The following is a 27,102-nucleotide window of genomic DNA, read 5'->3' on the forward strand; positions in this document are numbered from 1 at the left end:
CAGTTCTCCGCCCCTTGGGTGATTTCACTCAATTTTGAAAAGATAAAGTGTCAGAGGTGGGGTAAAGAAATACTGGATGCTTATGCTCTCACATAAAGCTCCAGTCGCTGGTGAGCGATGCTGTTTGTCTCAGTAGCTTCTTGTTTGATAACTGCTTTATGTTGTAACACAATTATCTCAGCATCAGGCCAGTTCTTTATTCTGACACTTCTTAAACATCTCCAGTGATGTGGTGTCAGCTCGCACCAGAGGAGACGTGATCAAGGAGATCTGTGCAGCTGAGTGCGAATCTGTTTTCTGCCTGAAGGAATTAGAAGTTACATACATGTGTGATCCCTTAGAAGGCACAAAGGGAACCTTGTATGAATTCAATAAACATGAGCTCAAGTCTGTTTTGTCCTGGGTACACCTTTCTGTGCCATGGAAAGGTGGCATTCATTCCCATTGTACAGCTGGATGAACTCAGCTCTGTAGTGATTCATTTGATGTATCTCATGTACAGAGGAATATGAGTATTGATGTAGGCCATTAAAACATATCATACTTCTATTATTTAATAAGCATTAACTGCCCACAAGGACAACATCATAAATTGTAAAATGTATTCCAGTTCCTAAAACTCACCAGTCTGTTGTTATGTCCAGGGTGACTATTAACAGTCACAGTAATTCCTGTGGACAGCTGAGGAGCAGGGTATGACTAGTAATGCATGCATAATACAAAGTATTTCTTCTCAGAGACCCTCACAGCAAATTCAGGGAGAAACCAAATTCCCCCAATTTTCTTCCCTTCCTTTATTCACTTTCCACCATTAAGCTATGTCTTGAACATGGTGTGTCATAGCTATTGACATTTCAGTCATTGATTGTTATAGCAATGTAACGCATACAGCCAGGGAGTGTATCTGCAGCATGACAGTGTAATTACCTGCTGGCTTTCCAGAAATCATTGCAATATGACTAATGTTAAAAGCTTCTTTCCTTCTTCTTTTTGAAAAAAAAGCTTCCTTTCTTCTTTTTTGTTTTAATATAAACTATTATAAAGCCTCTGTGTAATATGAGACTCTGGTAATGACTCAGTGGGCAGTGAGACTGCAATCTCAGACACTGTAACGTGATGCAGAAAAGGTCATAAACTTGCTTTCATAACAGGATTATTCATATATTCATTCATTAAAAATTAAACACATGTGGGAGCACATGGTGCATAGAAGTTGGCAAGTAGTGGTGAATAATTTCTTGTAGTTTCTTTACTCCTGATCAGTTGGTGTGAGTTGAAATTACTCCAAATTAAGTCTTGTCTTATTTAGTGCCATTTACACTTGAAGTTAGTTAGTTGTTCCTACTGAAGACAAGTGCCATGAGTAACTACCTAGCATTTCAGAATCATAGCTTTGTCTTTGTGGAGTGATGGTTGGAGGGTTGTTTTGTTTTCATTTTTAAGTCTTTAAAATGAATTTGTATTTAACAGAAAAACATTAAGTTCTATATAATGTATCTAATTTTAGCTAAAAGTTGCTAGTTTTTTCCTTGTACCATTAACAGGTTTTTGTTGTTGTTTTGTGTGTTTGGCTGTGTTTTTTTGGTTTTTTGGAGGCATGCAGAATAATCAATGTGCTCCAAATTCTTGTGACATAGCTGTCTATCCCAGCCTGACGACATTGCTGTGGGTGTTGGCCATTGATGTGCCATGCTGGGATGCAGCTGGGACAGGACTGGCTAGGCAGAGCTGGATGTGCTGCTGTGGAGCTAAATTAAAACAAAAGCAGCTGTGATGGGGTGCACAGGGAGGCTGTCTAGTGCAGCCTATGGCTCCCTGGGCCAGTATCAGATGACTGGGAAATCCAGAAATAGCTGAGCATGGAGTGGCAGACTGTGACTCGGGGGTGTCTTGAGTCAGGGGTGATATTTCCGAGGTTAATAGCCTTCAGCAGATTTCTTCTCATGTGAATTTGCCTAATCATATTAGTGCTTGTGCTGACTTCTGGCTTCCACAGCAACATGAGATTCACTGTGATGAAACAGTGTATGAAGAACTATTTCCTATTGTTTATTCTAACTCTGATAACATAACTTGGTGCCTTTTTTTATTTTAATTTGAAAAGAAAGAAATGGAAAGGTGTTTTCATTTTTCAGTATGCCACTCATTTTATGTATCTCCAGCATATTTCTGCTCAGACAGTTCTTTTCTAGGTGGAAAAAAAAAAACCAAAAAAACATTCTTTGTGCTTTGGACCCTTCTTACTGCCCTCTGCTTTAGCTTTTCTAGTGGTAGAATGTTAAGACCAGAACGAGAACTACATGGGGTGCTTACAAAGTGGATGAATTTACCCAGTAATGTAGCTAGTCTTTCCACTTCTATGACTTTGCTAATACTTGCTAATACTTGTCAACTTAGGACTTTTTTTTCCTTCACATAATAATGTCTCCTACACCCACATTGTTTATAACATTATTGACCTGATTTTGTTGTTTTTATTTTTGGTGTAGGAATACACAAGTGATATGATAAACTTTGAATTAATGGCACCAGTTACTGTAAGGTTTTCCAGATGTAACCAAGTCATATTTGGGGCCATAACCTTGACAGGCATTGGACAGAATATAAAGCTTTTTTACAGTTCAGTGTTACAACATTTCTGGTTTTGACAGGCTGGTAACAAATCAGGTTGGTTTTATAATCCAAATGAAGCTAGAGCTGCATTATACTTGCACATCAGCAGCCAGATAAGAATTCTATGTCTGCTTTTCTTTAATTGCAGGTATTTATGAGCCGCCATTTCTTGTATTATTTTGGTGAACCTACTCTGGATGTGAAGATTGCCTTTTGTCAGGTGTGTGTTCCTTACAGGTAAAACAAGGTACAGTATATACTTGTACTTCATTTTTGCAATACATTCTATAATAAGAGAAAAATAGAAATGAGTTTCAGCAGCTTACTGCAAGTAACTGTTTATAAAAATGAGAATAAATACCAAAAAATAGAGAAATTAATCCCAAAAAATAACTTTTCTCTTTGCCCTCAAGTTTATTTTGTAATTTGGTCTTAATGATTTTTCATTTTGTTTTGACAAACTATTGGTTAATATTCTGAGGTTTTTTAGTGGAAAATAAAGGCACAGTATTCAAATGGAAAAACTGAAAATTAAAACCTATTTTATCTTAGTCTCTGTTCTTCTGAGACAGAGCCTTTCACATTGTAGCATGTGACTAATTTTCTGTTTACCTATACTGGAAGTGAAGGAAGAGTAATTAAAATTGTGGTCTTTGTCTTGTCTCCCATTGAACACCATGTGCTATTGAGGCCCTGGAGCCATGAGGCTGCACTAAAGCCAATTCTGTATTTCTTTATCACCCCTGAGGTTTGGTCACAGTCTATGGGAGCCCACAAAGCTGAAAGTAAATCTCTGGTGCAAAGAAAAAGCTTTTTGATTGATCCAGTTTTTTATTTTCTTGGTTAATTTAGTTAACATATTTAGTCGCAAATCTGTGTGCATAATTTTCCCTTGTGAATGAAAGATTACTTTTTTTGCTCACTTCTGAACAATGTTTTGTGCTTGAATTCTGTGTCTTCGTAGTTATAAGGTTTTTTTGTGAGATGGGACATCAGTAATCTAACTAACTGGAGAGATATTAGGGACATTCTTCACTTTTTGAAGTGGAAAACAATGCTGCATTCTTAGAATGAATTCTTAGATGAATTTATGATAAACACTATTTTTTTCTTTTATATTACATGTGAAGTCCAAGTGAAAGCACAATTGTAAAAAAGGAAAGGGCTATTACTGTGTAAAAGCAGTTAAGATGAGACAGAGGTGTTAGAAAGTTTGCTTTATGTTTTTTAACTCAGGGACACTTAATATTAATTCTGCTGAGAAGGTTCGATCTGGATTTAGGAATGATCAGCTCTGGGATGGGTCTTGGCAATTCAGTTTGATAATCTGCTTAACTGTCTTTTCTATTTTATTTTATTTATGTGATTGTGTTTAACTGGCTTAATTCTTCCACTGGCAGCTTTGTCAAACATAGTATTTTTGTAATGCTTTGAAAGAGTTTGCTTCCAAAAAAATATTTGCAGAAATTGCAATTTTTTTCCTCAGATTGTATGAGAAAATGTTAATTATAAAATAATACTTTCGCTGTGCAGAATAGAGTTTTTTTGCATAGCTCTTCTCTCCTTCTTACTTAGACCATTTTGGATGCATTTTTATCACTGAGTGAGATTAATTCCTATTTGATGGCTGCAGCAGGTACCCAGAATGGCACCATCCACTAAATACATACAAAGAGATACTGTCCTGACATTGCAGGGAACAGAATTCCATCCTTCAAGCCCTTGCCACACAGACACCTTTTCAAGGTCTTCACACCTTCAGATCGATTCTCTTGAGGATAAAAACTGGTTTAAACTTCATGTTAATTTATTCTCTCCATAAAGATAGGCTCTGATCCAAACAACAGCTGTAATCATCTGCAAGAACACTCTCTAAATTAAGTGTCTGCTTGCATTAAGGCCTGTCTTGGGTGCTTTTCATTTGTATTGTTTAGAGTGGGATGGGGGTTATATCTCTGTCCTTGGTACAAGCATCCAGATCTTTATTTAGACTAGGAATAGTGTACAGGTGGTAGTATTGTTTATTCCATTCTTATTCCTGCTTCCATTTGAAATTTTTGCCTCACTGCAGACTTTCTCCAAAGTGTTTGTGCTGAAGTGCCTCCCTTAAAGCTCCAATATTGATGGGAACCCTGATTATTTTTAGTACTGGGGGTGTATTTTTCTTGTAATATGTATTTATAGCCTAAAAGACATAGCTTTGTGTTCTCTGAAGGCAAGTGACATATTCATAATTACAGGCTCTTATCTTTGACATAGAGTTTATGTCCCTGAGCATACTCATTTTGTACAATGAAATGCTAATTCAGCAGGAATAGAATTTGAAAGATTTCCAGCTTAAGGAAAAAAAAAAAAAACAAAACAGACTTTCCTGAGAAATGCTCAGCAGCATAAGTAGGGTAAATATGTACCTCCCCACCCCTTCACCCTGTCTGCAGTGTGAAAACACCCAGGTCTGGAATTACTGAACATGGGTAGCCAATTTATCTTCAGAAGCAGCCACTTTTCTTAAGGCTGAGGAAGAGAACATCTGCTTTTCTATCATAATAGAAAAGTAGTAGAAGGGCTATAGTGTTTCATTACACTTCTGTAAGGCTGGTGTCACCAACAAACTTTTTACTGTAGGACCCTACACATGTTTATTGTAGCACAAGGTAATGCAGAGTACTGTGTCATGAGTACAACAGGGCATTAAATTTTGATACTAATATATTAACAATATCTAATAATTCCAAAAGAATACTGACTTCTTCATCCATGTTTTTCTCCATTTAGTCTTTCAGTATGTTTTTTTAAATCAATATCAAGACATGTGTAGCCTGTCAGAATTTACATGTTCCCTAAGCTGTAGGTGTGAAGGATACCTTTATTTAGAATGCAATTCTAAACGTAGTGTGTCCTATGATTATGCCTTCTATCCAAGGAGATTAGTTAACATTCAAAAGTTACCAACAACTGATGTATTAGATTTCTATTAATAAAATGATGCTTCATAGGGTCAAGAGCTGTCCATTTCTAGCTAAAGATGTGATTACTTAGCTCCGTACATTATTTGTAAAAGGGAGAATTCTTTCATTAACTATTGTCTCCACATCCAATACTGTAATTATATAGTTCTGTTGAGAAATCTACTTTCTCTCCTGTCTTTGGCTATATTTTGCATTTGGATCACTGATTTAGTTTGTCTCCCTAAAGAAACCTCAGTCTCAAGGAACCTTTTCTTTCAGTGTTTCTTGATCAGTCCTTTCAACCTCCTTCGGTGTGATGGCCAGGACTGGATGTCACCTGTGTGTCAGCATTGAGCTCTTCAGGCATCAGGGGAATCAGAAATCATTTGCAGTAGTGTTTTCTTGTGCAGATACTCTCAGCTTGCTCATCTGTAGGAATCTGGCCTGGCATGAGGGCCACACCTCTGGGACACAGTGACTTCTGAGCGATATATGATACCACAGTTAGAAATCACCTATGAAAATTTGGTATCTGTAGGAAGGAATGAATTAAAAGTACCAAGAGCTCAGTGAACATGTGGAGGACAAGAGAAAAATAAGAAATAGTGCTTTGCCTCATGTTTTGAGTAAATACAATTGAAAAGGAAAAGGCAGACTTGCTGCTTTGTGTACAATCAGAGCTAGGTAAGAGCTAGGTAAGCTGATAAGTTTTCAGTATCTCAGTTAGAAAAGGGTTAAACAAGGACAGAGTGTTTAAACAAATAAATAAAAAATAACAGCTATTAAAAACCCCCAACCTAACAAAAAAAAAACCCAACAACCAACCAACAAAAACCCAAAAATCCCCAAACAAACCCAACCAGCACTTAGAAATGTTGTACTACATTTAATAAAATGCTTTAATATGGTGTGTTGAAATGGAGTGAATAAAGCAAATGTAAAAATATCAATTACTGATCAGTCAAGGCTGAGTTGTTTGCAGGGGTCTGTTTTCTGCTTGAAAGGCTAAGTGCAGAAAGCCCCCTGTCTGGGGGGCAAGGCAGCTGGAGAGAGATTAAAAGAAGGCCAGAAATTAGCTTTAAAATGCCTCTCAAAACACACTAAAATCAGGAAGACTGAGTGACTAATACAAGCCTCACAGGAAGAGAATGAGGTGGAAGAATGGAGAACTGTGGTATGATGTGGCTGGTAAAACCACAATCTGTAATATTACATCCAACCACACACACACAAGATGAAACCCTGTGTAGGAGGTTGGATCATTGTTTATGGACTTTTGAGTGCAGGGAGAGCCAGAAGAAGTGAGAAGTCTGGCTTTATGGGGAGAAAGAAATAGATAAAATTTCTGCCATAAATGTGTCATATATAGAATACACTATTTAAAACTATATTGTTTTAAATAGTGTATTCTATATACAACACATTTATTTTAAATAAATGTGTCATATATAGAATACAGAGTGTTTTAAATACAGAGTGTCTTCTATGTAAGACACTCTGTATTTCCCAAGTGACAGCTTCTGTGGCCATTCAAATTTACGCAGGAAAACCTGTGACCATGAAATTCAAAGCAGAGGGCTCAGCAAATTCACATTCATGGCAGAATTCTGGCACTTGAGACTTCTGTGAGAATTAGAGCTGTGCAAGTGGGAGAACAGCCATTAAATTCATATTGCTGCTGGCTGGGCAGGTGCACCCAGGTGAGCAGGCCAGAAGTCTGAGGGTTTTACCAGACTCATGAATGCTGGTCTGCACAACCTCAGCATTTGACTTTCAAGGTTAAATTGTAGCTTGAAGATATCTTTTTGTGTCCTGAGGGATCCAAAGGCATCCATATCTGGAATGTTGCTGTGGTCCACACCAGATTCTTTGTCTGAGGCTGGGTGAGGATGTGGGGGCTAATGGGGAGCCACCATGGTGTCTGGCTCAGAGCATCCTCTCTGCTTCATCCTGCCCATCTCTGGGCTCTGTTCCAGCTGGGAGTCAGCCTTTCAGCCTTCCATCTGCTTCTTTCATCCACCTACATTTACACACACCTGCAGGGCTTTTACTGATTTCAATATCCTTGCATCATGGCACCCTCAAATGGGTGCTCCTGCCAGGATTTCTGTGGGCAGACAGGGAAGGATACAAGCACTGAGGTAAAGTTTCCCCTCTGCTGATGCTGCCAGCAGAATCTGTGACAGTGCTCACTGTCTCAGAGATGCAAGGGAGAGTAATTTGCCTTAAATTGCTGCTAGCATGGTTGGTATTTATAAAAGCTGAAATGTATGAGATGCTGAGCTTCAAGACATAGCCATATTTTAGGCTCGTCAATAATAGAAGGAATGGTGTTCAGAAACAAAGGTCTGTCAGTAAAATATGATAAATATATTTATTTTGTAGGATAGAAATGGACAAATAAAATGGGATATCAGGAAGCAATTCACCTTACAATATAGAAAATAACATAATTTTGTTTCTGTTGGGCTTTTTAACTCTCTTGCTCTCTGTACTCTGAAAAAAAGGAAAGGAATACAGTTTGTAGCTCTGTGTAAGTTATTTGAGTTCCACTGAATTTTTAAATACTTGTCCTTTGAGAGCAAAATACATCCTCTCTAAGCAATTAGTAATGGTGGGAGTATCTTTTTCCTTCATCTCAGATTGCTTGTGTCTTGACAGTTTATTTTCTTTTCTCTTTCTCACTTGTCAGGTTACTAAGCAAACATCATTGCAAATATGCTATGTGCTCAAGTGAGCTAACAAGGATAGTTAGATTTTCAGGGCTGAGAAACTTTCACTTCTCTTACTGTTAAATTTCCCAGTATGGAGGAAAGAGAATGGCTTTGGGGAATGTGTGTGTGTGTGCACTAGAAGTTTTCAATTAGGTACTGAAAGGAGAAAGTAATGGTTCATGCATTTTTGTACCTATAAAATGAAGGCTAAGTTCGTCTCAGTGCTGAAGTAATGTAATTTCATTGTCCAAATGTTTATGGAAACTGAGAACAAATGGCATTTCCATGCATGCTTTGTCTCTGAGGAATAATCTTTCATCTTACACAGAGGTCTGAGAAACTTAGATGAGTTTTGTTCAAAGTTTCACAGCTTCAATGTTTACTGTTGTTCTGGGGCCTCAGTATTGTAGCTTGCCCAATTTCATTTGAAGTTCACCTGAAAATATATTAACTCACTGTGATTCACTTTACTCTATGAGACTTATACATTTTTACTGTGGTATCCTGATTGCAATGTGTATCTATAAACTTCCTTCCCCCATCTAGTTCTTAATGAAGTGCTAATTCCTGGTTTCTTATGATGTTAGCCTCAATCACATTTGAAAGGAGTTTATGGTTAGGTGCATCTACAGAAGGGTATATACTGGAAATTCCTGGCCCTGGGTTCCTTTCTGATGCCACATAATCAAAGCTTTAACTTAAGCTGTTTGTACAGGACTTGTAAGCACTGCGCAGTAAAACCTGAATGTGAAATAGCTTAGTGGTGTACAGAGGGGCATCTGGGGGAATATCAGTATCTGTACCAACACCTAGGCTTCTGGAAGGGCTTTAAATGAGCACTGAGGATGTAACAGGTTAACAAAATGTAGTGTGTAGGCTTCTTTAAGATGAGCTATGTGAATTTGAAGACTGGGAGAAGAACTTTTTCATCAGGATTGGAAACTAAAACTAACATTGACATGCTCTGTAAAGAGTATGAATTTCCTTGCTAAAGGGAAAAGATTTTTTATCTTAATTTTGGAGTGAAACAAAACTGCCATTTCCTTGTCCTCAATAGGAAGTGGCTGTGGAATCAACTAGAGAAGGTTCTTGATTATGTGTCAGCTTGGCTTGGGGATCTGATCAAATGTGATTAATTCAATAATGGTGTTAATTCATTGACTTAGGGATTTGGTTTAAGTCAGCATCATGACAAGGATAGCTATATCACTCATCTCCTGTTGTTATGAAAGTAAGCAGTGCAGTGGGCATCAGTAACCTTACAGTGCTTTTGTTTTGCTTGTTTAGGCTTTGGTAAAAATTGGAAAATATAGAGTAGAGGTTTGTTTCGGTGTTTTGTGGGGTTTTTTTGGTAGTTTTATAGCAGTGTGGGTTTAGAGCAAGGAAGCAACTTAGACCTTGGCCTGTCCACAAAGCTGAAATTTTTGTCACTCAGAGGAGGCATTCTGCTTGAAGTAAACTTCAAACTAAATCAGCCTGCCTTGAATTTTTCCAAGTAATGCTTGGTGTTTGTTTTCTATCAAAAACTTTATGGGGCACAAATTTTTAAGTAGGGAAAAAGATACTAATCTAAAAAGAAAAAAATATTCAATGGAAAATAAAACAGTCTTTACCTTTCCCTCTGTCACACAGTTAGGAGCAGATTCAGGACATCATCAGAACATTCACCTTTTCTTATCAGTTGTGGTCTTCTGGGTCCACAACTTTAATTGCTGTTGACTGAAGCAATTGGATATGTTAATTACTCACATAACTGAGGTGCTACAGAATGGTTATTCTCAGCTGTTTTAATTGATTTTTATTACATTTCTGGATTTAAAAGAACTGGCTGCTGGAACCGCAGCAGTTCAGAAACCCCGCTGTACGCAGCTTGAGTTTCCTGAGGCTAGTAGTTCACACGGTCAGGCTAACTTAAAAGCAAGTAATTTTTATTCTAGACACAGAGTGATAAAATATGTGCTCCCATGTAGCTCCATGCCACACAAGGAGCTGTCAGGTAGCTTGGGAGTGAGGACACAAACAAGTTGTGGCAGGCCTGGCTCATCCAAGCCTTAACACAGTCATCCAATTTGTTTTAAAAATTCACTCTGTCTGTACTTCTAGAGGAGCTGGATATGAGTCAGGCTCACTCAGGAATGCAATTTTTATGCTGACACTTTATATATAAACATTGGTTTCAGAGTAATGGGTGTTAATGCTGAATATGTCCTGCATTGTTCTGATAATGACATCAGGAAAAACATGCTCCAAATGTGCTTGTCTAGCCAGAGGGAGTTGTGAAATTCCTGTCAATCAGGAGCATGTTATTCAAAAACCCAAAAAAAACCTCCCAGTTTCAGGTCTGGTATGAATACCTGAGCTGAATAGCCAAATTTATACATCTCTCTTCACACAATGGAAGACATTTTAAGACTAAGGCTACACAGTATGAATCAGATGCAGCCTGTTTTGTCTTCCAATGAGAAAAATTCAAACCTCTTTTGGAATTGTTTCACTCTCTGGAAGCTTCAATTTAGCACTGTGTCAGTGTCCATAAATCTCTCACTTTTTGTGTTAGGGCAAGACCTCCCCTGCTCTCCCCCTTACAATGTTCGAAGAACAAGTTAAAGTTTCCACTTGGTCTTCTAAGATGGGATTTTGTGTTTGAATGAAGAGCTGCATTTATTAAAATGTTTCAAAGTCTCTAAATGAGGTGTTTAGGATGATGCTGTCCAGTACCAAAGGGCCTTCCAGTCAGATAATGGACAAAAAAAAAAAAAAAAAAATTTTCCAAGGCAAACCTTAAAATCCAAGTTCTTTGCAAGGTCAGTGATCTGTTTATAATGGCCAGATTTTTGGAACACTGGAATGATGTCCTTTTTAATTGAACGAGTAATGTAATCAGAGTCAACTTTACTTTTTTCCCAGGTTCATCAAATTTCAACTTAGTAGTCCATAAACACATAATGCATTTGATCATTCAGATTTTTTTGGGGGAAAGAAATTTATAATGGAGCAAATAAGAAAATTTATAAGCTGTGTTTGGGAGCACTGAAAAAAAATGCATACACAGAGGCATAGCTGTTTTTTGGGTTTGCTTTATGGAAGGCATCTGGGCATGTCTTGGCTTCCATAACTGAAATGTCAACTCTTTTAGGGCGGTTCTGTTGTAATATGTTGAGCTTTTGCATCCTGTGCTCAGAATCCTGTACTATAGAATCCTTAATTACAAGCACTTAATTCTGATTTTTATCTCAAATTACTATAAATTTGCTCAGTAGTCCATAGGGAACTGAGCTCAGCAGTAGTCATAAAGGGGTTATAATGTAACTTGCTGCATGGTAATTTTACAGATTTGAGGGAGGGTTTTTTAAGTCTTGTAAAAATTATTGGTTTTTAATTTTACAGTTTAGGGGAGGAGCACTGCTGTGCAGTGCTAGCTACAGGGCTTGGTTTCGTGTCATGAAAATTGTGGTTTGCTGCATTTGTTAGGTCACAAGAGCAATCCTCCCTCCTATCCTTAGGAAACCAGAACTCTTGAAGACCTTTGGAGCTTCTGGATGAATCTCCATGATACTGAGCCATGTTGGGTCACAACTTGTCTCATTAACTGCTCTGTTTCTTTTGCAACCCGTGTTGGAAGGTTCTCAAGGCCTTTATCACGTGCTCAGGGAAAGTTTTAGCACTCACGGGAATACATTTGCTTGCTCTGTCTGATCCATAATGAAGGGCCTGATTCCTGTGTCTCTTGTCCCACTTCCACACTAATGAAAGCCATCTTATTTTAAATTAATTGCGAAACAAATGAGGGCAGAATCAGCATGAGCACATAACCAGTAGTCATGAGGCAGGAGTGATGGCAGGCAGAGACCAGTAGTTGGCAGTGGCTGTGTCACAAACATCAGCTGGAGAATTCTTTAACTGGTTTTCTTTAATCAGTGCCTTTTTATGGTGGCTTCTGGCATGAAAGAAGATTTGATACAGTCTTTATGAAAATGAGACGAAAATGACAATAATTTGTATTGAAAAATTAGGCTGACAGTGCTTTATCAGTGTTCTAATGCTTTACCAGCCTTGGCTTCTCTGTTTTTACCAACCCTTCTCCCCTTCCCTTCTTCTGTACCACAGGGATTTGGGAAACAAGTGGATGTGTCATATATTGCCAAACATTACAACATGAGCAAAAGCAAAGTTGACAACCAGTTCTACAGCGTGGAAGTAGGTGACTCGACCTTCACAGTCCTCAAACGCTACCAGAACTTGAAACCTATTGGCTCTGGGGCTCAGGGAATAGTTTGGTGAGTATCAGCACTTTCTCTTATGATGCTTGGAAACAGAATTGGCATTTTGCATCTCCTCACAGTTTGCCAGCCACAGCTGTTGTCTAAAATTGCAAAAATAGCAGTCAGGCAACAGACATCCTGAGGCAGAAGGAGCCCAGTGGTTTGCTAATAAATTCCCTGGCTGGTGAGAGTGATAGCACTGGGTTTGTTTCTCCACACAGCAAAATGCAACTAGCAAGAAAGCAGGAGAGAGATCTTATCATAATTGACAACTGAGGCTCTATTTCCTGAGGCAGTGCAAATAATATCCCAAGAAAACCCCGTAATTTTAGTCTTTGTACAGTAAAAGTCACTGAGAGCAATTCAGAAACTTGTCACATCCCATAGCATTCTCAGATGTTCAGGGTGGAAGCCTTTGAAATAGAGGCAACTGCTAATGTTTCCTTTATTTCTTAAAAGTGATGTTGCAGTGATGTGAATAATGTGAGCAAAAGATGAATTCAGTAGCTCTCCTAAACAATGCAATTTGAATTTATCATGTTCAAAAGTTGTGGAATCCTGGGTGGCTTTTGCCTCTGCATTTTTAGACATGGCTTTTAAATATCTGTGGCTTGTATTTAAATGTGTCTGTGCAAGCATTGTTACTGGTTTAATTATGAGACATTTGGGTAGCTATAACAATATTTTATCTATATCTTGATCAAAGGTGAAGTCTTAATTTCATCTGTCACGTCTGTCACTGGGTTTTTTTCCTGAATTTGATATAATGTGTATTACTTTACAGGTGTAGGCAGTGGTAAAGCAAGAGGTTCCTTTAATCCAGTGGCAAACGTTTTTCCATGGATTGTTGGCACTGGCACCATAATTGCCAGTGTAACAGCACTGACAGCACACCCTTATGTCTCAGTCCAACACTTCCAGTGTTTAGCATACTTTGAGACCATGCAAGTCCAAAGATTGATCTAAATGACCATGCACCATATTCCTTATCTTAAACACAAAACAACTCAAGGTTGCTTTTAAATCAGCTTTGGGAAAGAGGCATATTTTGGGTTCAGTACTACTGAAATTAATTTTGCACTGTTTTTTCAATTCCATATAAAACAAAAGTGGTTTTCTTCCTCCTTTCTATCCTCTATTTGTTTCAGAGGAAAATCAGTTTTTGTTGAACCTCTCTGCAACTGAATTGCTGTAATGATCAATTGTGAGCAGCAAAAAATAGAGAAATTTAGCTAAATAAAATCAAAGGCATCCTATGAATGTTACTTTCATACTAAGATTTGACAGCAAAATTTATGAATTTCTTAGGAAAGAAAATCAAATCAGCAAACAAGAAAGTTCAAGTGAAAGTTAACACAAATTCCCTGAAATGGTGAGTAGCATGGAGAGGCCATAAAAGGCCTTTTTGGTGATAGAGATATAGACGTATTACACAATAGATGGGGAAGATAATGAGCATTTTTTTTCTTAATTTGTGTTACATGCTAAACTGCCTGTTGTAAGGCAGACTTTACCAGAAATAAAATAAATCATCCATCAGCAAACATGAAGAAACAATGGTGAAGTGATTAATTAATGAGAAAACAATTAGGAGATAAATATTTGTAGTTTAGCTAAGAGAAAGCAATACATTATAAGAAACATCCTCAGTTGTGTAAGTTTCTTGTTACCTCATATTTATAAGCTTACACAGTAAACTTTATTAGAATAAGTTTCTACTGTAGAAGCTTACTCTATTTAGATGGAAATAGAGTTACATCTAGAAAAAGCTGATTAAGGTAACAAAAATACCAAAAACCTGCCTATTTATGCAGCACAGCATGCTCTGGTGGAGGTGATCTGCCCTGCTTGTCTTGTTCCTTTGCAAAGAATAGCCACAAGGAGTGCCTCTATGAAAATAGCAGGGAAAACCTAGGTCATAGCTTCTTTCAGATCCAGTGGCTCTGTTTATACTCAATGGCTTATTCAAGAAGTGTCACAGACCTGGGATGCAATTCTGTCCCTTCCTGCCAGAATCAGGAGAAGTGTAGAAATCAGGGTGATTTCTGATTGTTCCCTCTGCCAAGGGCAGGCACAGAAGGGTTTAGGCTCAGTCTTCTCAGTGCATGGACTGTTTCTGGATTTTCCTTCAGGATAACTATAGGAAAGGACATACCTCTCATTGAGTGGGATAGCTGGCTGCCCAGCTACTGGAGACAGCTGTGGTGCATAGTGACACTTGGTTTTATGGAGCAATGGGGCAGGGCTGCTGAATGCTAACTCCTTTTAGGGGGAGAGGCTGATTTTTGCAGGCTCTGGAAGGTGTTGCAGGGTTCCTAGGCAAAGCCACAGAATACTGAAACCTTCCCACACAGTTCTATGAACAGGTTTCAAGATAAGCAGGAAAATGTCAGTGGAAAACAATTTATGTAGTGGAACAGAAGCAGGCACAGGAAGCAGGAAATGTGGTTATGAAAAGGTAGGGACTTGATTTCACTGGGTAGTGCTGAAAATTACATCAAAGAAAAAAATTATTTTCTTCATATGGAAGCATTAAAGATATTAAATCTTCATGAGATGATAATTTAGTGAATTATGTGGAAAAGACAAAACCATATGGTGTGATTGTTATAATTGTGCCCATGTGTAATAATTATAAATCCAGTGAGGAAATGGTACTTATACAGACATAGTATATGTAGGATCTTTGGAAATTAATCTTTGGTCTCTTTTAATGGGTTTTGTGTTAACTATGTTCACAAAATAATTTTAGCAGCCGAAAGAAGGAAAGAAAACAAGCTGCTTGGAATATCTTGAGCCGGGAAACTGCTCTTCATCCTGCAAACACTACTCTTTATGAAAGTGTAGGCTGTTTCCCCACTGTACATCACACTGACATCTGTGAGAAAGCCTATAAAGGGTGTGTTTGCATATCATTATCATGTTGTTAATACAGGCATGATGACAATGGGGCATGGCTGAAACACAGCTTGGTGTTTATTTGACCAAACTGTAGTTGTACAAACTGCACAGGCACGTAACCACACTAGTTCATCCTTGAGTCTGTCATAGAAACAGAAAACAGTTTTCTGAGTTTAATTAGACATGTGCCATTAAACTGCTGAGAGAAGAAGCAGCTGATACCCCTCTGCAATGTTAGAAGGGAGTTGACACCTACCTCATTTTGCAAGGGGCTGAGAAAGAGAGGCAGGTCACTTTCAGCTTGGGTTTGTGCATGGTGGGTGATGGTGGATGGAGAGGAATTCTCATGTTCCATAAAATCAACAGAAATATGCTGATGTTGGAGTGGGTGTTTCTTTATGGTTTCAATGAGTACTTTTTGCCTGGAAGCAAGGTAATTGATCTGTAGGTTTTCTGCTGTGGTTTGCAAGCCATCATTTTTATGTTGCCTGTGATATTTTTGATACTGCCTGTGATGTCTAGAAAAATGGTGTTGTACAGAAATATTTCAAAAGCAATTTGAAGGGCCTCTGACAGCTTTTGAATTTACGATTGAAGCAAGGGTGAAGTCCAGGTTTCTGAGGCAGATAGGGAAGACATCACTTACAGGCTTGAGGACACAAGTAATTAAAATCTTAGCAGAATCTTATAGATGTTTGGCCTGGTTTATCATCACATGGTGGCTATGCCTGTGTGTATTATCAGGAGAAAGTTACAGCTTTGAAAACTAAGTTGTCTGAGTGAACATCAAATAAATGAGTCTGATGATGCCTTTCAGCTGGAATCTTTTATCTTGGTCTTTTAAGAAAAGTGAGCACAAGCTTTCATGCTGCATGATGTTGAGATGTGGTCTAATGACGTGCCAGCTGGACTGCAGGGGTTGGCTGGGAAGGGCTTTATTCTGTCTTGTTGGTGCAGGAAGTTTCTGTGTGTGTAATGTTGGAGTGGAGGATATGGGAGCAGGAATTATGCTTTTATGAGAGCTTTTCAGTGAGTGCATTATAAATTTAGAAAGACACCTCATCTGCAGATATAGAGAAGACTGTAAATATATTCCTGAAGTAGTAAATTGGGAAATGGGCTGCAGATAGTTTTCTTTGAATTAGGGGGTTTGATAATACTTTTGAGCCTGAACCTAAAGGAGATAATAATCTTTTAGTGTTCCTGTAATAGGTAGAGCCAGCAAGACAATAGAAAGCTTCCTGTGTTGCCTAATATTACCATAGGTTCTCCTTTGCTGATTTAATTGTAATTTAGTGGTTGAACCTTATGGAGTGCAGAGTTCTTTCAGAGCAGCCTGTGGTGATGGTGGTGCTTGTTGTAGCTTATAAATCTGCTGATTCTTTCCCTAAAGTAATCACAGCACCACAGAATCATTTAGGTTGGAAAAGACCCTGAAGATCACTGAGTCCAGCCGTTCCCCCAGCATTGTCCATCACTAAACCATGTCCCCAGGTGCCACATTGGCACATCTTTTTCAATACCTGCTGGGGTGATGACTCAGCCACTTCCCAGAGTGTTCAAAGGCTAGAAGGGAAATGTGACTACAAGGTGCAGAAACACTTGAGCTCTTTTGTACGATGATTATCCTTCAGTTCTGGTTTTGTGTAGCACCATTGACTCCTGGGCTGGCTATAAGGATCTCAAGGGATACTGCAATGGGAATAATGGTAAAAGCCATAGAAAAGAGCAGTTGATGCTTCTGACCATAAACAATTCCAAGCTCATACTTTTGCTGTAGTGCAGTGGGAAAACCACAAAGAATAATGGTCGTATCAGTGTCTTACGGCTAACACACAATTTTATTTGTACTGTTCAGCTGGATGCTGGTGTATCCAAGTTTTGAGACTTGAATAATTTTCCCCATTGTGGCCCTGCTATCCCAGCAATACTGTTTTGATTTCTTTGTGTCACTGAATTGAAATACTGTATTCCCTGATAGAGATCAACATTTGTGCATGTATAAACTGGTATAGCTCCATTGAAGTTCAGAGATGTTCTCTGTGGGATCAATCACTAATTTTCCTCAGAAGAGGAGAACAAAGAATACATGTCATTCAGAGGCAAAAGGGGGTGAACAATGTATTTTGATATGCCTAGAATTTCAGTGGCCCTGAAGAGAGTGGCAGCAGTAATTCTGTCAGCCCCAGATTTCCATGTGAAGCAGAACAGAGCATATGTCATGAGTTTGGTTGCTTCCATTCCAGTTACACTTACATCTTGCAGCTTTTTGTGCTTAAACTTCTGTTGGCTGGCACTGCAGATTGATCCCATTCTGTTGTAGATTCTTCAAATTGTGTCCATTAGTTCAGCCAGTGTTCTCTTCCTCAAGCTGTTGTGTGCTTTGCTGATGTGCTTTAACGTCCTGCTCCCAAGGAGGTTTCTGAAAACAACTTTTAGAGAGTTTTACAAGTGTGTTCTGTGAGAGGGATGTAAGAAATAGCTGTCACTTTGCTCTGGAAACTGTTGCTGCACTGATAGTGAAATAAGCATTCCAGTATGAACAAATTCTGCCATGTTTCCCAGCGCTAATATCATCCTGTACACATGGCAGCACATGATGATTTAAATTTTTTCCTCCTTTTGTGAATTTTTTTGGTGTTTTTTTGGGGTTTTTTTTACATTTTGGGAAATTCTTGTTGCAATACCAGAATACCAGAAGTTAAACTCACAGCAAGCTTCAAACCTCTCTCATTCATTTGTACATTGCAGGACCTTTCCCCAGCCCCTAGTTTGCAGTTACACTGTGGTATTCTTTGGATTTTCTAGCATGTTGTTACTTTGACACACCAAAAGCTGTGTGTATTTGGTCGCCCATTGATCTGGTGTACGTGTGAAGCAGCACATTCTGCTTTGTGGTTCTGATGTATCTATGCCTTGGTTCTTGAGAGAGACAGCAAATGTCCCAGTTGTGTTTGGAATCTGGATCCCCAGCATGTGCATTTTCAGGCGCTGAGAGATTCCCAGTGGGTACAGCAAAGGCTGAGTATCTCTCTGTATTTGACCTCCAGAATATTGAGGCGCTTGTTTAAGTTGGTCAGATTTGTGTTTCTCAAGCTGATTTATTAGAGTTTGCATATTAACACATATCCACAGACAGTTTGCTTGCATATGGAGTGGGAGGAAGAGGCCATGTCTTGGAGTGCTCTTGCAGCAAAGAACTGAGCTTGGATATGGAAGGAACTGCTGTTAGGATCACAGAGAACTGTTGTCGTGTGACAAACTATACATAGCATCTAAAAAATAGGACAGATGGATTGTGTTTGAGTCATTGTTTGCTTTGATTCTTGATGCTTCTTCTATCTACTACAACTGTCTATAAGTGAGAAAGAGGCAAAAAAAAAAAAAAAGAAAAAGGATATACCCAAAAATATTTCTCAATTTCTTTTTTTTTTTTTTTTTTTTTTTTTTGGTTATGTCCTTTTTCTATCAGAATGCAAAGATTCTTAGTAGGCAGGGATTCACCACATATTTCACATTTGTCTTTTGTTTCATTTCCCTTTGCTTGTAGAGAGAAATCTAAAATGTAGTGGTAATCACAAATTATATGTAATAAAATGTGCTACAGTATTCTTTTATAGCAAGGAAATCATGTCCTCTGTCACTAAAATACACTGCCTATATTTCTATGTCCTTTTTTGACTCCTTTCTCCTTAAAGAACTCGTATGGTTTCCATGACTACAACAGTTAAGCAGGCAAAATCTTTTCCATATTTATACTCTGCAGGTTTATGGGGGGAAAAAGTAAATAAGTTTGTGAGGGAGCCATCTCTGTGCAATCTGTTTTTGTGAACCCTGGCAGCAATGCTCCATTTACCTGGTCACAGATTCAGAACTGTAAAGGCAGAGTCAGGCTCATTTGAGAGCCCTGGCAGCCAGGTTTTCCAGCTGGATTGGTGCAATTCTCAGGCATAGAGCAGGTTAGTTCATAACTGTGGCTGGACCTGTGGTGCCCTTTGAGCCATTTAAAAATGCTGTTTATAAATTCTGTGTCTGCAGGGAAGTAACTGATGATTGTGAAACTTAAGTTGGTTAGAAACTCCATTTAATTTACACTTTTAGACAGAGATGTTTTCAAACCCTCTTTACAGATGTCAGGTGCCTATCTGCTCCTGCACTGTAAAAAGCTTCCTTTTGGTTGCTGCCAGATCTCCCTTTTCTCACATTTGTCCTGGGTCACTACTGTGATGCAACTTACTGGACAGATTTTTTCAAGGCTCTCTTTGCTCCTCCTGGAAATCCAGGATTGGCATTAATTCCTGTCAGTGCATTGTGGCTGCTCCTTAAGAGACTTCAGGCTTATCCTTCCATGTCATTCCCCTGAAATCCCATCCCCACTGACATGAGCACCCTTGCATCATCATCACTCATCCTCACCATGTGTTTCACATGAGACCAATTGCACAAAACACTTCTGTTCCCTCTTAGGACCAAGGGGTTTCTCCTGTGGTAGGGTAATGGCCATGGGCGCATGGAATCAGGGAAGTGGGGCAATAGGACAGAGCACCTAAATAAAAGGGCAGGCATCAGAACAAAGAAGCAGTGGAACCAGACATAGAAAAACTAGAGCCAATCTGGAAAGAAATGCAGCTCAGGTAATTAAATTTTCTTTGTCAGCATGTATTGCTGATATTTATTCTCTAAGATTAATGTAGTCTACAGATGTTCATGGTGCTTTACAGAAAGCAATATATTGTGCTTGGTCCCAGGAGCTGTCCTTAGACAATCATAAAGAGGCAGTGACAGCCCAAAAAAATTAAAAAGTAGTTGTGGAAGATAGAAAGACAGTATGAAACAAGATATTCTGTGTGAAGCCTGGGTGAAATTTGTGAACAATGCAAGGCATGTCTGTTATGACATGAGTGGGAAAACAAAGAGTGGGCAGAAGTCTGCAGTAGATACAGATAGTTAGAAAGGGAAGCAGAAAGTAGGAAGACTCAAATGCAGGAGTCATTTTGCAATTCAAAAATAGGACATGGAGGAGTTGGTTTGTTTGTTTGTGGGTGTTATTTGTGTGGAATTTCTTTTGGGGGTGTTGGTTGGTTTTTTATCTTTTTTTTCTTTCCTGGCTTCAAATAGTGTTTTAAAATTCTGTTTAAACAACTAAGTATTGAAATTTCTGGTGTAACGTGGCAACTCAAAAACCTGATTGTGGGGTGAGGGTCCGGAGTTACGCAGAGTCCCCAGGCAGGTGCAAAGGAGAGCTGCTTTATTGCAAAAACCAAGCATTTTAAAGCAGTCAGGCCTTTCTCAGTTACACAGGATTAAATCTTAACAAACATAATTCAGCCAACCACCATACACCATGATGTGAACATGCTAGGGTTATATAACTCATTTTTCTACCCCTAATTCAGCTGAGTCTCTTTCCCATAGTCCTTTTCTACTTATCCAAATTTGCAGGCCTGAGCCATGATTTTACATGGCCTTCTCTTTGTAAGGTTTTACCTCTATGTAACACCTAATAGTTTTCATTTTGTTCCCACTGGAAAAAGACGCTTTGGCTTGTAATGCAGCAGGTAAAATATGCTGGTTTTGTCTGCCTAGAACAGCCTTGTAGAGATTGCAGGGTTAGTTTGGGGGGAAACGAGATTTTGAGCAGCCTTTTAGGGTTAAACTCCTTACCCTTTTTCTCCCATGATTATCATGTTGTTGGTGAATGATTGGTAGCAGTACACTTTTATTCCACTCTTGAATTTTGGTTTTTAATCATTTGAGAAATGCAGCAAGAAAAATGAAATAGCATTTCTTATTCACCCAAGTGACAGCTTTTGTTCTGTTTGTCAGGCAAGCAAGTCTTTTAAATTATGGTTGGGAGGGAATAATAGTGAGATAGTAGCTGGTTTCTATTCCAGTTTGTAGGTCCAAAAAATAGCAGGTTTATCATGTGGCTGACATTTTGAATGTGGTAGGTACTCTGCTTCTGCCAGGTGCAAAGTCTCTGCCTCAGTGCCATTATTTCCCATGTCTTTTAAATTGCTGTTAAACAAGGAAACTGGACTTTTTCTGGCTGTGCTGCTTAACAATCTTGAAAACTGTCCACAGTTAACATTCCCTGCTGAGTTCAGAGCAGTAAATGTCAGATATCTTTGCCATATTCAGTGTCTTATACCCATTTTCCAGATGTAGGGTAAACATCTACTTAATATGGTTTACCTGCAAATCATGCTTAAGCTTCTTTTGCCCATGTGTTTCCTGCCACTGAATATTGATGGGCACCCCCAGCTCTGGTCCATTTTTCAGTTTTTCACTTTGCTCTGGCTTTGGTAAATCCTTGAGCATGCCAAGAGTGAGTAATGTAGAATATTCTGGAAACCATGAGATTGTCATCTTTTACATACTTCACATGTAAAAGAAAGTGTATTGGTCTAGAGCCCTTTCAAGGCAGGATGGAAAAGAATATTGGCTCCTTTTGCTGCCCAGGTTGAATTTCCTAGGCTGGCAGCTAACAAAAGCTCCTGGCAGCTAGCAGACTGTGTAGTGAGGTAGTGACAAGAGACATTCAAGACCAGAAAGTGCAAAATACTGATTTTACAGTGCTGTTCAGAAAAGTATTAAACAGCCAAGCAGCTTTCCGAGCCAAGCACGAAGAATTAGCAGAGCACATGCAGATGAGAAGTGTGTAAACATGCTCCATACTCAGCATCCTCATGAATATTTTAATCTCCTGGTAAACTGAACCAGAGCCCATTGAGTGGTGTGCCAGGCAATGTGTGAACTTTATAGCTGTTTCCACATTCCCTTTCCCACTGTATCCCTGTATCCCCACTGAATTTGTGAGAGAAAATGACTATGGAAAAGGTTTTATCTTGCATCAATATGCTCAACTGGTAACTGGTGGGTTGCAAAAAGACTCTTGTTAGGGCATCACCAGCTCAGGTAATTAGAAAGATAACTAACTTTTATTTTAAATATCTTTATTAAAAATAAGTGTTCCATTCTTTCTCCACTCCCTGCAGCTTCTTTTACATTGTCTTATATATGATGGCTCAGACACCTTTCTTCAGACCCTCTCATCTGAAATTTTGGCAGATAAGAACTCTCTCAGCATGACTAAATTGTGAGATAGATTTCACAGAGGACTTTTCAGATCCAGCTGTCCTTAGAATTATGAATGAATTCTGCTTCCACTTTTTTTTTGCTGCAAGAGGCTGCTTGGCTTTGGCATTTTAGGCAATGACTGAAGTAGTTGACAAAGAATGAGCAATACAGATTCAAAATTGGACAGTTATGAATATGGCAATGACACAGTTTAATCCTTTATGGGTGAGAGTAAAGGGACTGAATGATATGTGAGCTTGGACTTTGTGTTTGCATGTAAGCATGTAGGCTATTGAGCCAGGTAATAGACAAAAAAAAAAAAAAAATTGAGTATCTCATTCATCGTCTCTCTGGTAGGGGTTTATCAGAGAGAAGATGACTGAAGTACTTAACTTTTTCCCTCAGTCTTCAGGGGCAGCCTGTCTTCCCACACCTTTGCAGTGGAGGGACAGCAGGACAGGGACTGGGGGAGCAAAGCGCCTCCCACTGTAAATGAAGATCATGTTCATGGCCACCAAGGAACCGGAATGCACATGTGTCTGTGGGACCTGATGGGAGGCACCCCAGAGTGCTGAGGGAATTGGCTGATGTAGGTGCCAAGACAACTCTCCATGATATTTGAAAATCCATGGCAGTCGGTGAAGTCCCAGATGATGGGAAAAAGGGAAGCTTTGTACCCACTTTCAAACAGGGCAGAAAGCAGGATCCTGGGAACTACCAGCCTGTCAGCCTCACCTCTGTGCCTGGGAAGATCATGGAACAGCTCCTCCTGGAAGCTGTGCTAAGGCACAAGGAGCACATGGAGGTGATTCAGGTCAGCCAGCACAACTTCACCAAGGGCAAGTCCTGCCTGACCAACCCTGTGCCCTTCTGTGATGGAGTGACTCCATTCCATCAGTGGGCAGGGGAAGGGTTTCACATGTCATTTATCTGGACCTCTGTGAAGCATCCCTCTCTCTAAAATGGGAAGAGGTGGATTTGAGGGGAGGACATGTGCATCCAGAGGGTCAACAGGGCAGAATCCTGACGGACATCAGTGAGAAGTGGTGCCCCTCAGTGGTCCATACTGGGATCAGGGTTGTTTAATATCTTCATTAATCACAGACAAAGAGATCAAGTGCACCTCAGCAAATTTGGAGGGTTGTGACCTTTAACAAGACCAAGTACAAGATGCTGCACCTGGGCTGGGGCAACCCTGGGATCAGCACAGGCTGGGGATGAACAGATCCCAGCAGCCCTGCCCTGAAGGACCTGGAGCTGCTGCTGGGTGAGAGGCTGGACATGACCCAGCCATGGGCACTGGCAGCCCAGAAAGCCAAATACATCCTGGGCTGCATCCAAAGCAGGGATAGGGAGGGGATGAGTGAGCCCAGCTGTCTCTCCTGATAAAATGCTGAAATGTAAAAATAGAGCCATATTTGAACTTCTTTCTTAAAATTTTTGTGGCACATCTTTGAAGTTTAAGCACTACAGAATTCACTATGAATCTTGACCGCAATGCTGAATTTTCATTCAAGGACTGGGATGATAATCCCAAAAAATACAGGCACTTCTGTCCTCTCTCATGTTACTTCATTCCAACACAAGATAATGGATCACATGTTTCACATGCACGTTTCACATGCACATTGCATCTACAATGCAGGAAGGAACACTTTGAGCCTGATCAATAATCTCTGCAGTAATGAGGAACCTCATGGAAAACCTTGGCAACGGATTTATTTATTCTGTGAAACTGGAATCTGGTGATAGTAAAAAAATGATGACTTGTGCAGCAGCTGGGGAGGCAGCTTGGTTATGTTTTGTAATCTAGCTGCTTCTACTGGCTTGCAAGAAGCTGTGAGCTGATGGAAACATACAGAAAAACAGGCTGGAACCATAGCTGGCAACAAGAAAAGTGCAGCAGTCATCCATTGCGAGGCTGTATTGGTCTTCTTTAGCATCAGCTCTGAATATTGTCTCAATTTCTATGCATTTTCAGAGGGAATAGAGCTGATCCAGAGAGTACAGTAGCCATTCCTGACAAGAGGTCTGCAACTCTTCAGTACACTCATACTGGATTTTTTTTATTTTCAGCACAAAGGGTTGCTTCCAAATCTAATAGGGACATCTAAAGGCTTTTTGTTACAGTGGCCTTTGACTTGTACTGCTTGGGGCAACCTTTCTGCACCCTGGTGCATGTATGGAATTCTTTTATTTTTTCACTAGTTTAATGGAAAACATTCACTATGTTTAAATATACTTTCTGGAGAGTTTTCACTCTAATAACTTTTTTTCTGGTTAAAAGTAATTATTGAAGAGCAGAATATGCACTGTTTGTATGAATATCTGCCTTTAGAAACTTGGAAGTTATTTATCAAGAGGAGAAAAAACAAGTTAAGAATGAGAAAGTCTAATTTCATTCTAAAATTTTGACTGATATGTGAGGGCAATGCAAGGAGCAAACAAACCAAACCCACCAAAAAATCCATGCCACAGTAAACTTAGAAAAGTTTGCTTGAAGCAAAATAACATTTTCACTCATTTTTGTTGCTGTTCAGTACTTGGCTGAAAGGGGACTTCAAGTAGAGAGAATGTAAAGCACTTGAAATATTTTATGGTTAAAGCTTCACAAACCACATTTACAGAAATTCTGCTTGATGTAGGAAAAAAATTTGGTTCTTGTCATTCCTATAAATTACTTCTTCAGAAACTGCAATAGTGAGAGTTATCTGAAACCAAGGGCTTTGAAATTACCTCAGAGAAATTGCTATGGAAAGGATTCATACATACATCCATCTATGCTTTTCTTTTTATCTCTCTGTGCATATACATTTAGATGTGTATCTCAGCATTTCTAGGGAAGGGGCTCCACTCCATATATTGGTGGTGATTGGTGGTTGAGGATGAGCCATCATTAGCATTCCTGTTAAATGTGATTCCCTGGTTTTCCTTTATTATCCTAAGAACCCATCTCTAAGAGTTGGTTTTAAAAAAATTTCTGTGGGTTTAACAGTCTGTTCTGGTGGGTAGACTATAATGGAATTGATAAATGTTGAATTTCCCTGTTGATGAAAAGATGGGAGGAATAAATTTAAGTATTTATTTGGTAAGTGCCTATTGAAATAGAAAGTTGGACATGAAACTAGAATGCTTTCCATTTCTTTTCAAAATAGGTATAAAAATGAATGCCTGGTCCTCCAAGTGCCTGACAACAGATCACTGCTCATTGATCATCATAGTCCGAGCTCACACAGAATATTATAGTAAATGATGACCTGGGTTTGTGAAAATCTGACTAGGAGGAGTTTCATTTTTTTTCCTGCCAAAGTCAGCAAAAAGCCTTGTAAATAACTGTGATTACATATATCTCTTGGTAGTCATGAATTTATATTCACTAATTTTTTTTATCTCTGCTAAATAGGTTTGTTTCAAATTATTTACAGTTTTAAAAGGCATTTTTAGCACTAACATTTACCATGTCAAACTAACTGTAAAGAGGATTTATGGGGAAAGAGTTTATTTACTGCTTTTTCTGTCTGTACAGCTGCCAGGGACATGGTAGTAAACTCTGAGGATTTTTCTGAGCTCATATTGCAGTAAAGCTATCATTTTATTACAAGATCAGGGGTAATTTAGAGTCTGCTATAAAATCAAGAAACTGTACAAATTAAAGAATAAATTCACAGTTCAGCAAGAGGTGTTATGATAGAGTTTCCAGAGAAACTCTTTTAGATGCAAGTCCAGTCTCTTATTTGAGATTTAGAGTGACTTTCACACTCAGCCTTTTCACCAGAGTTCACAGACACTCATTACTCTCTCTCTTATTCCTGATCCCTGGAGCCAAGTGTTTATGCAGCCACTCTCCTGCCAGTGACTGAAGTTTGTCTTAGGGAGGCTTATCATCAGTACTCACCTTGGTGTTCCAAGGTAAGAATTTTGTGTAGCCAGCAGCAGAGAGAGGACCTACATCTGGTGTCTGTAGTTTCACTGTAGTGAAGTGCAGAGTTGGCTGGCTGTAAATAAAAGCTTCTTTCTGGTGAGCACAGAAAAAACTCATCAGGGCTGTGGGTTTACCCAGTGCAATGAATTTATGTAATGACTTCTTCAAGTAGTTGGATACCTTCCATTTGACAGAAGACCATGATAGAATTGCAATCAGCATCCTTGTGACTCAAAGTACACGTCTTTACAAAGGATTAGGAACTTTAGTTCTTCCATGGTATGCAAAGAAACAGGAATTGATCATGAAAGCCAACTGCTTAAGAAGCCTTTGGTTTTCTGATTTTAGATTGATTGTTTTGACAGAGAGAGAAAATTCAGAAAAGCGAACACAGATCAGAAGCTGAAGAAAATGTTTGCTCCAACTTTTGTTGTTTTCTAACTCCTAGTCAGTAATTTCATGATGTATCTAATGAGATTAAAATACAAAAAAAGATTATTAAAATGATTCACAGTACTCTTACACAGCTCAGATGAGTCTTACCTCGGCTTTTCATCCTAAAAGAAGTTGGGTGATCAAGATGGATTAGCTGAGAGATTTGTCTGCTGAAGTATATTTGCAGTAAATGTCTATGAACAATAGGGACAGAATATTTAACTGTT

The 27,102-nt window shown here is 39.0% G+C and overlaps 1 protein-coding gene across 4 annotated transcripts in view; it reads left to right on the plus strand.

Moving 5' to 3' along the window:
- The window catches only part of MAPK10 (mitogen-activated protein kinase 10), a 144,595-nt gene that overhangs the window by 63,888 nt on the left and 53,605 nt on the right, over positions 1-27,102 (plus strand). For 3 of the 4 annotated variants that reach the window (XM_058025340.1, XM_058025342.1, XM_058025341.1), the window contains exons 4-5: positions 2,762-2,833; positions 12,383-12,552. In XM_058025340.1, coding sequence (XP_057881323.1) covers positions 2,762-2,833; positions 12,383-12,552 — 242 coding nt within the window. Of the gene's footprint in view, positions 1-2,761; positions 2,861-12,382; positions 12,553-27,102 lie in introns of all 4 variants that reach the window. The other variant, XM_058025343.1, reaches the window with a different exon arrangement.

Source organism: Melospiza georgiana, chromosome 5 (assembly GCF_028018845.1).
Source record: "Melospiza georgiana isolate bMelGeo1 chromosome 5, bMelGeo1.pri, whole genome shotgun sequence".
Classification (NCBI taxonomy): domain Eukaryota; kingdom Metazoa; phylum Chordata; class Aves; order Passeriformes; family Passerellidae; genus Melospiza; species Melospiza georgiana.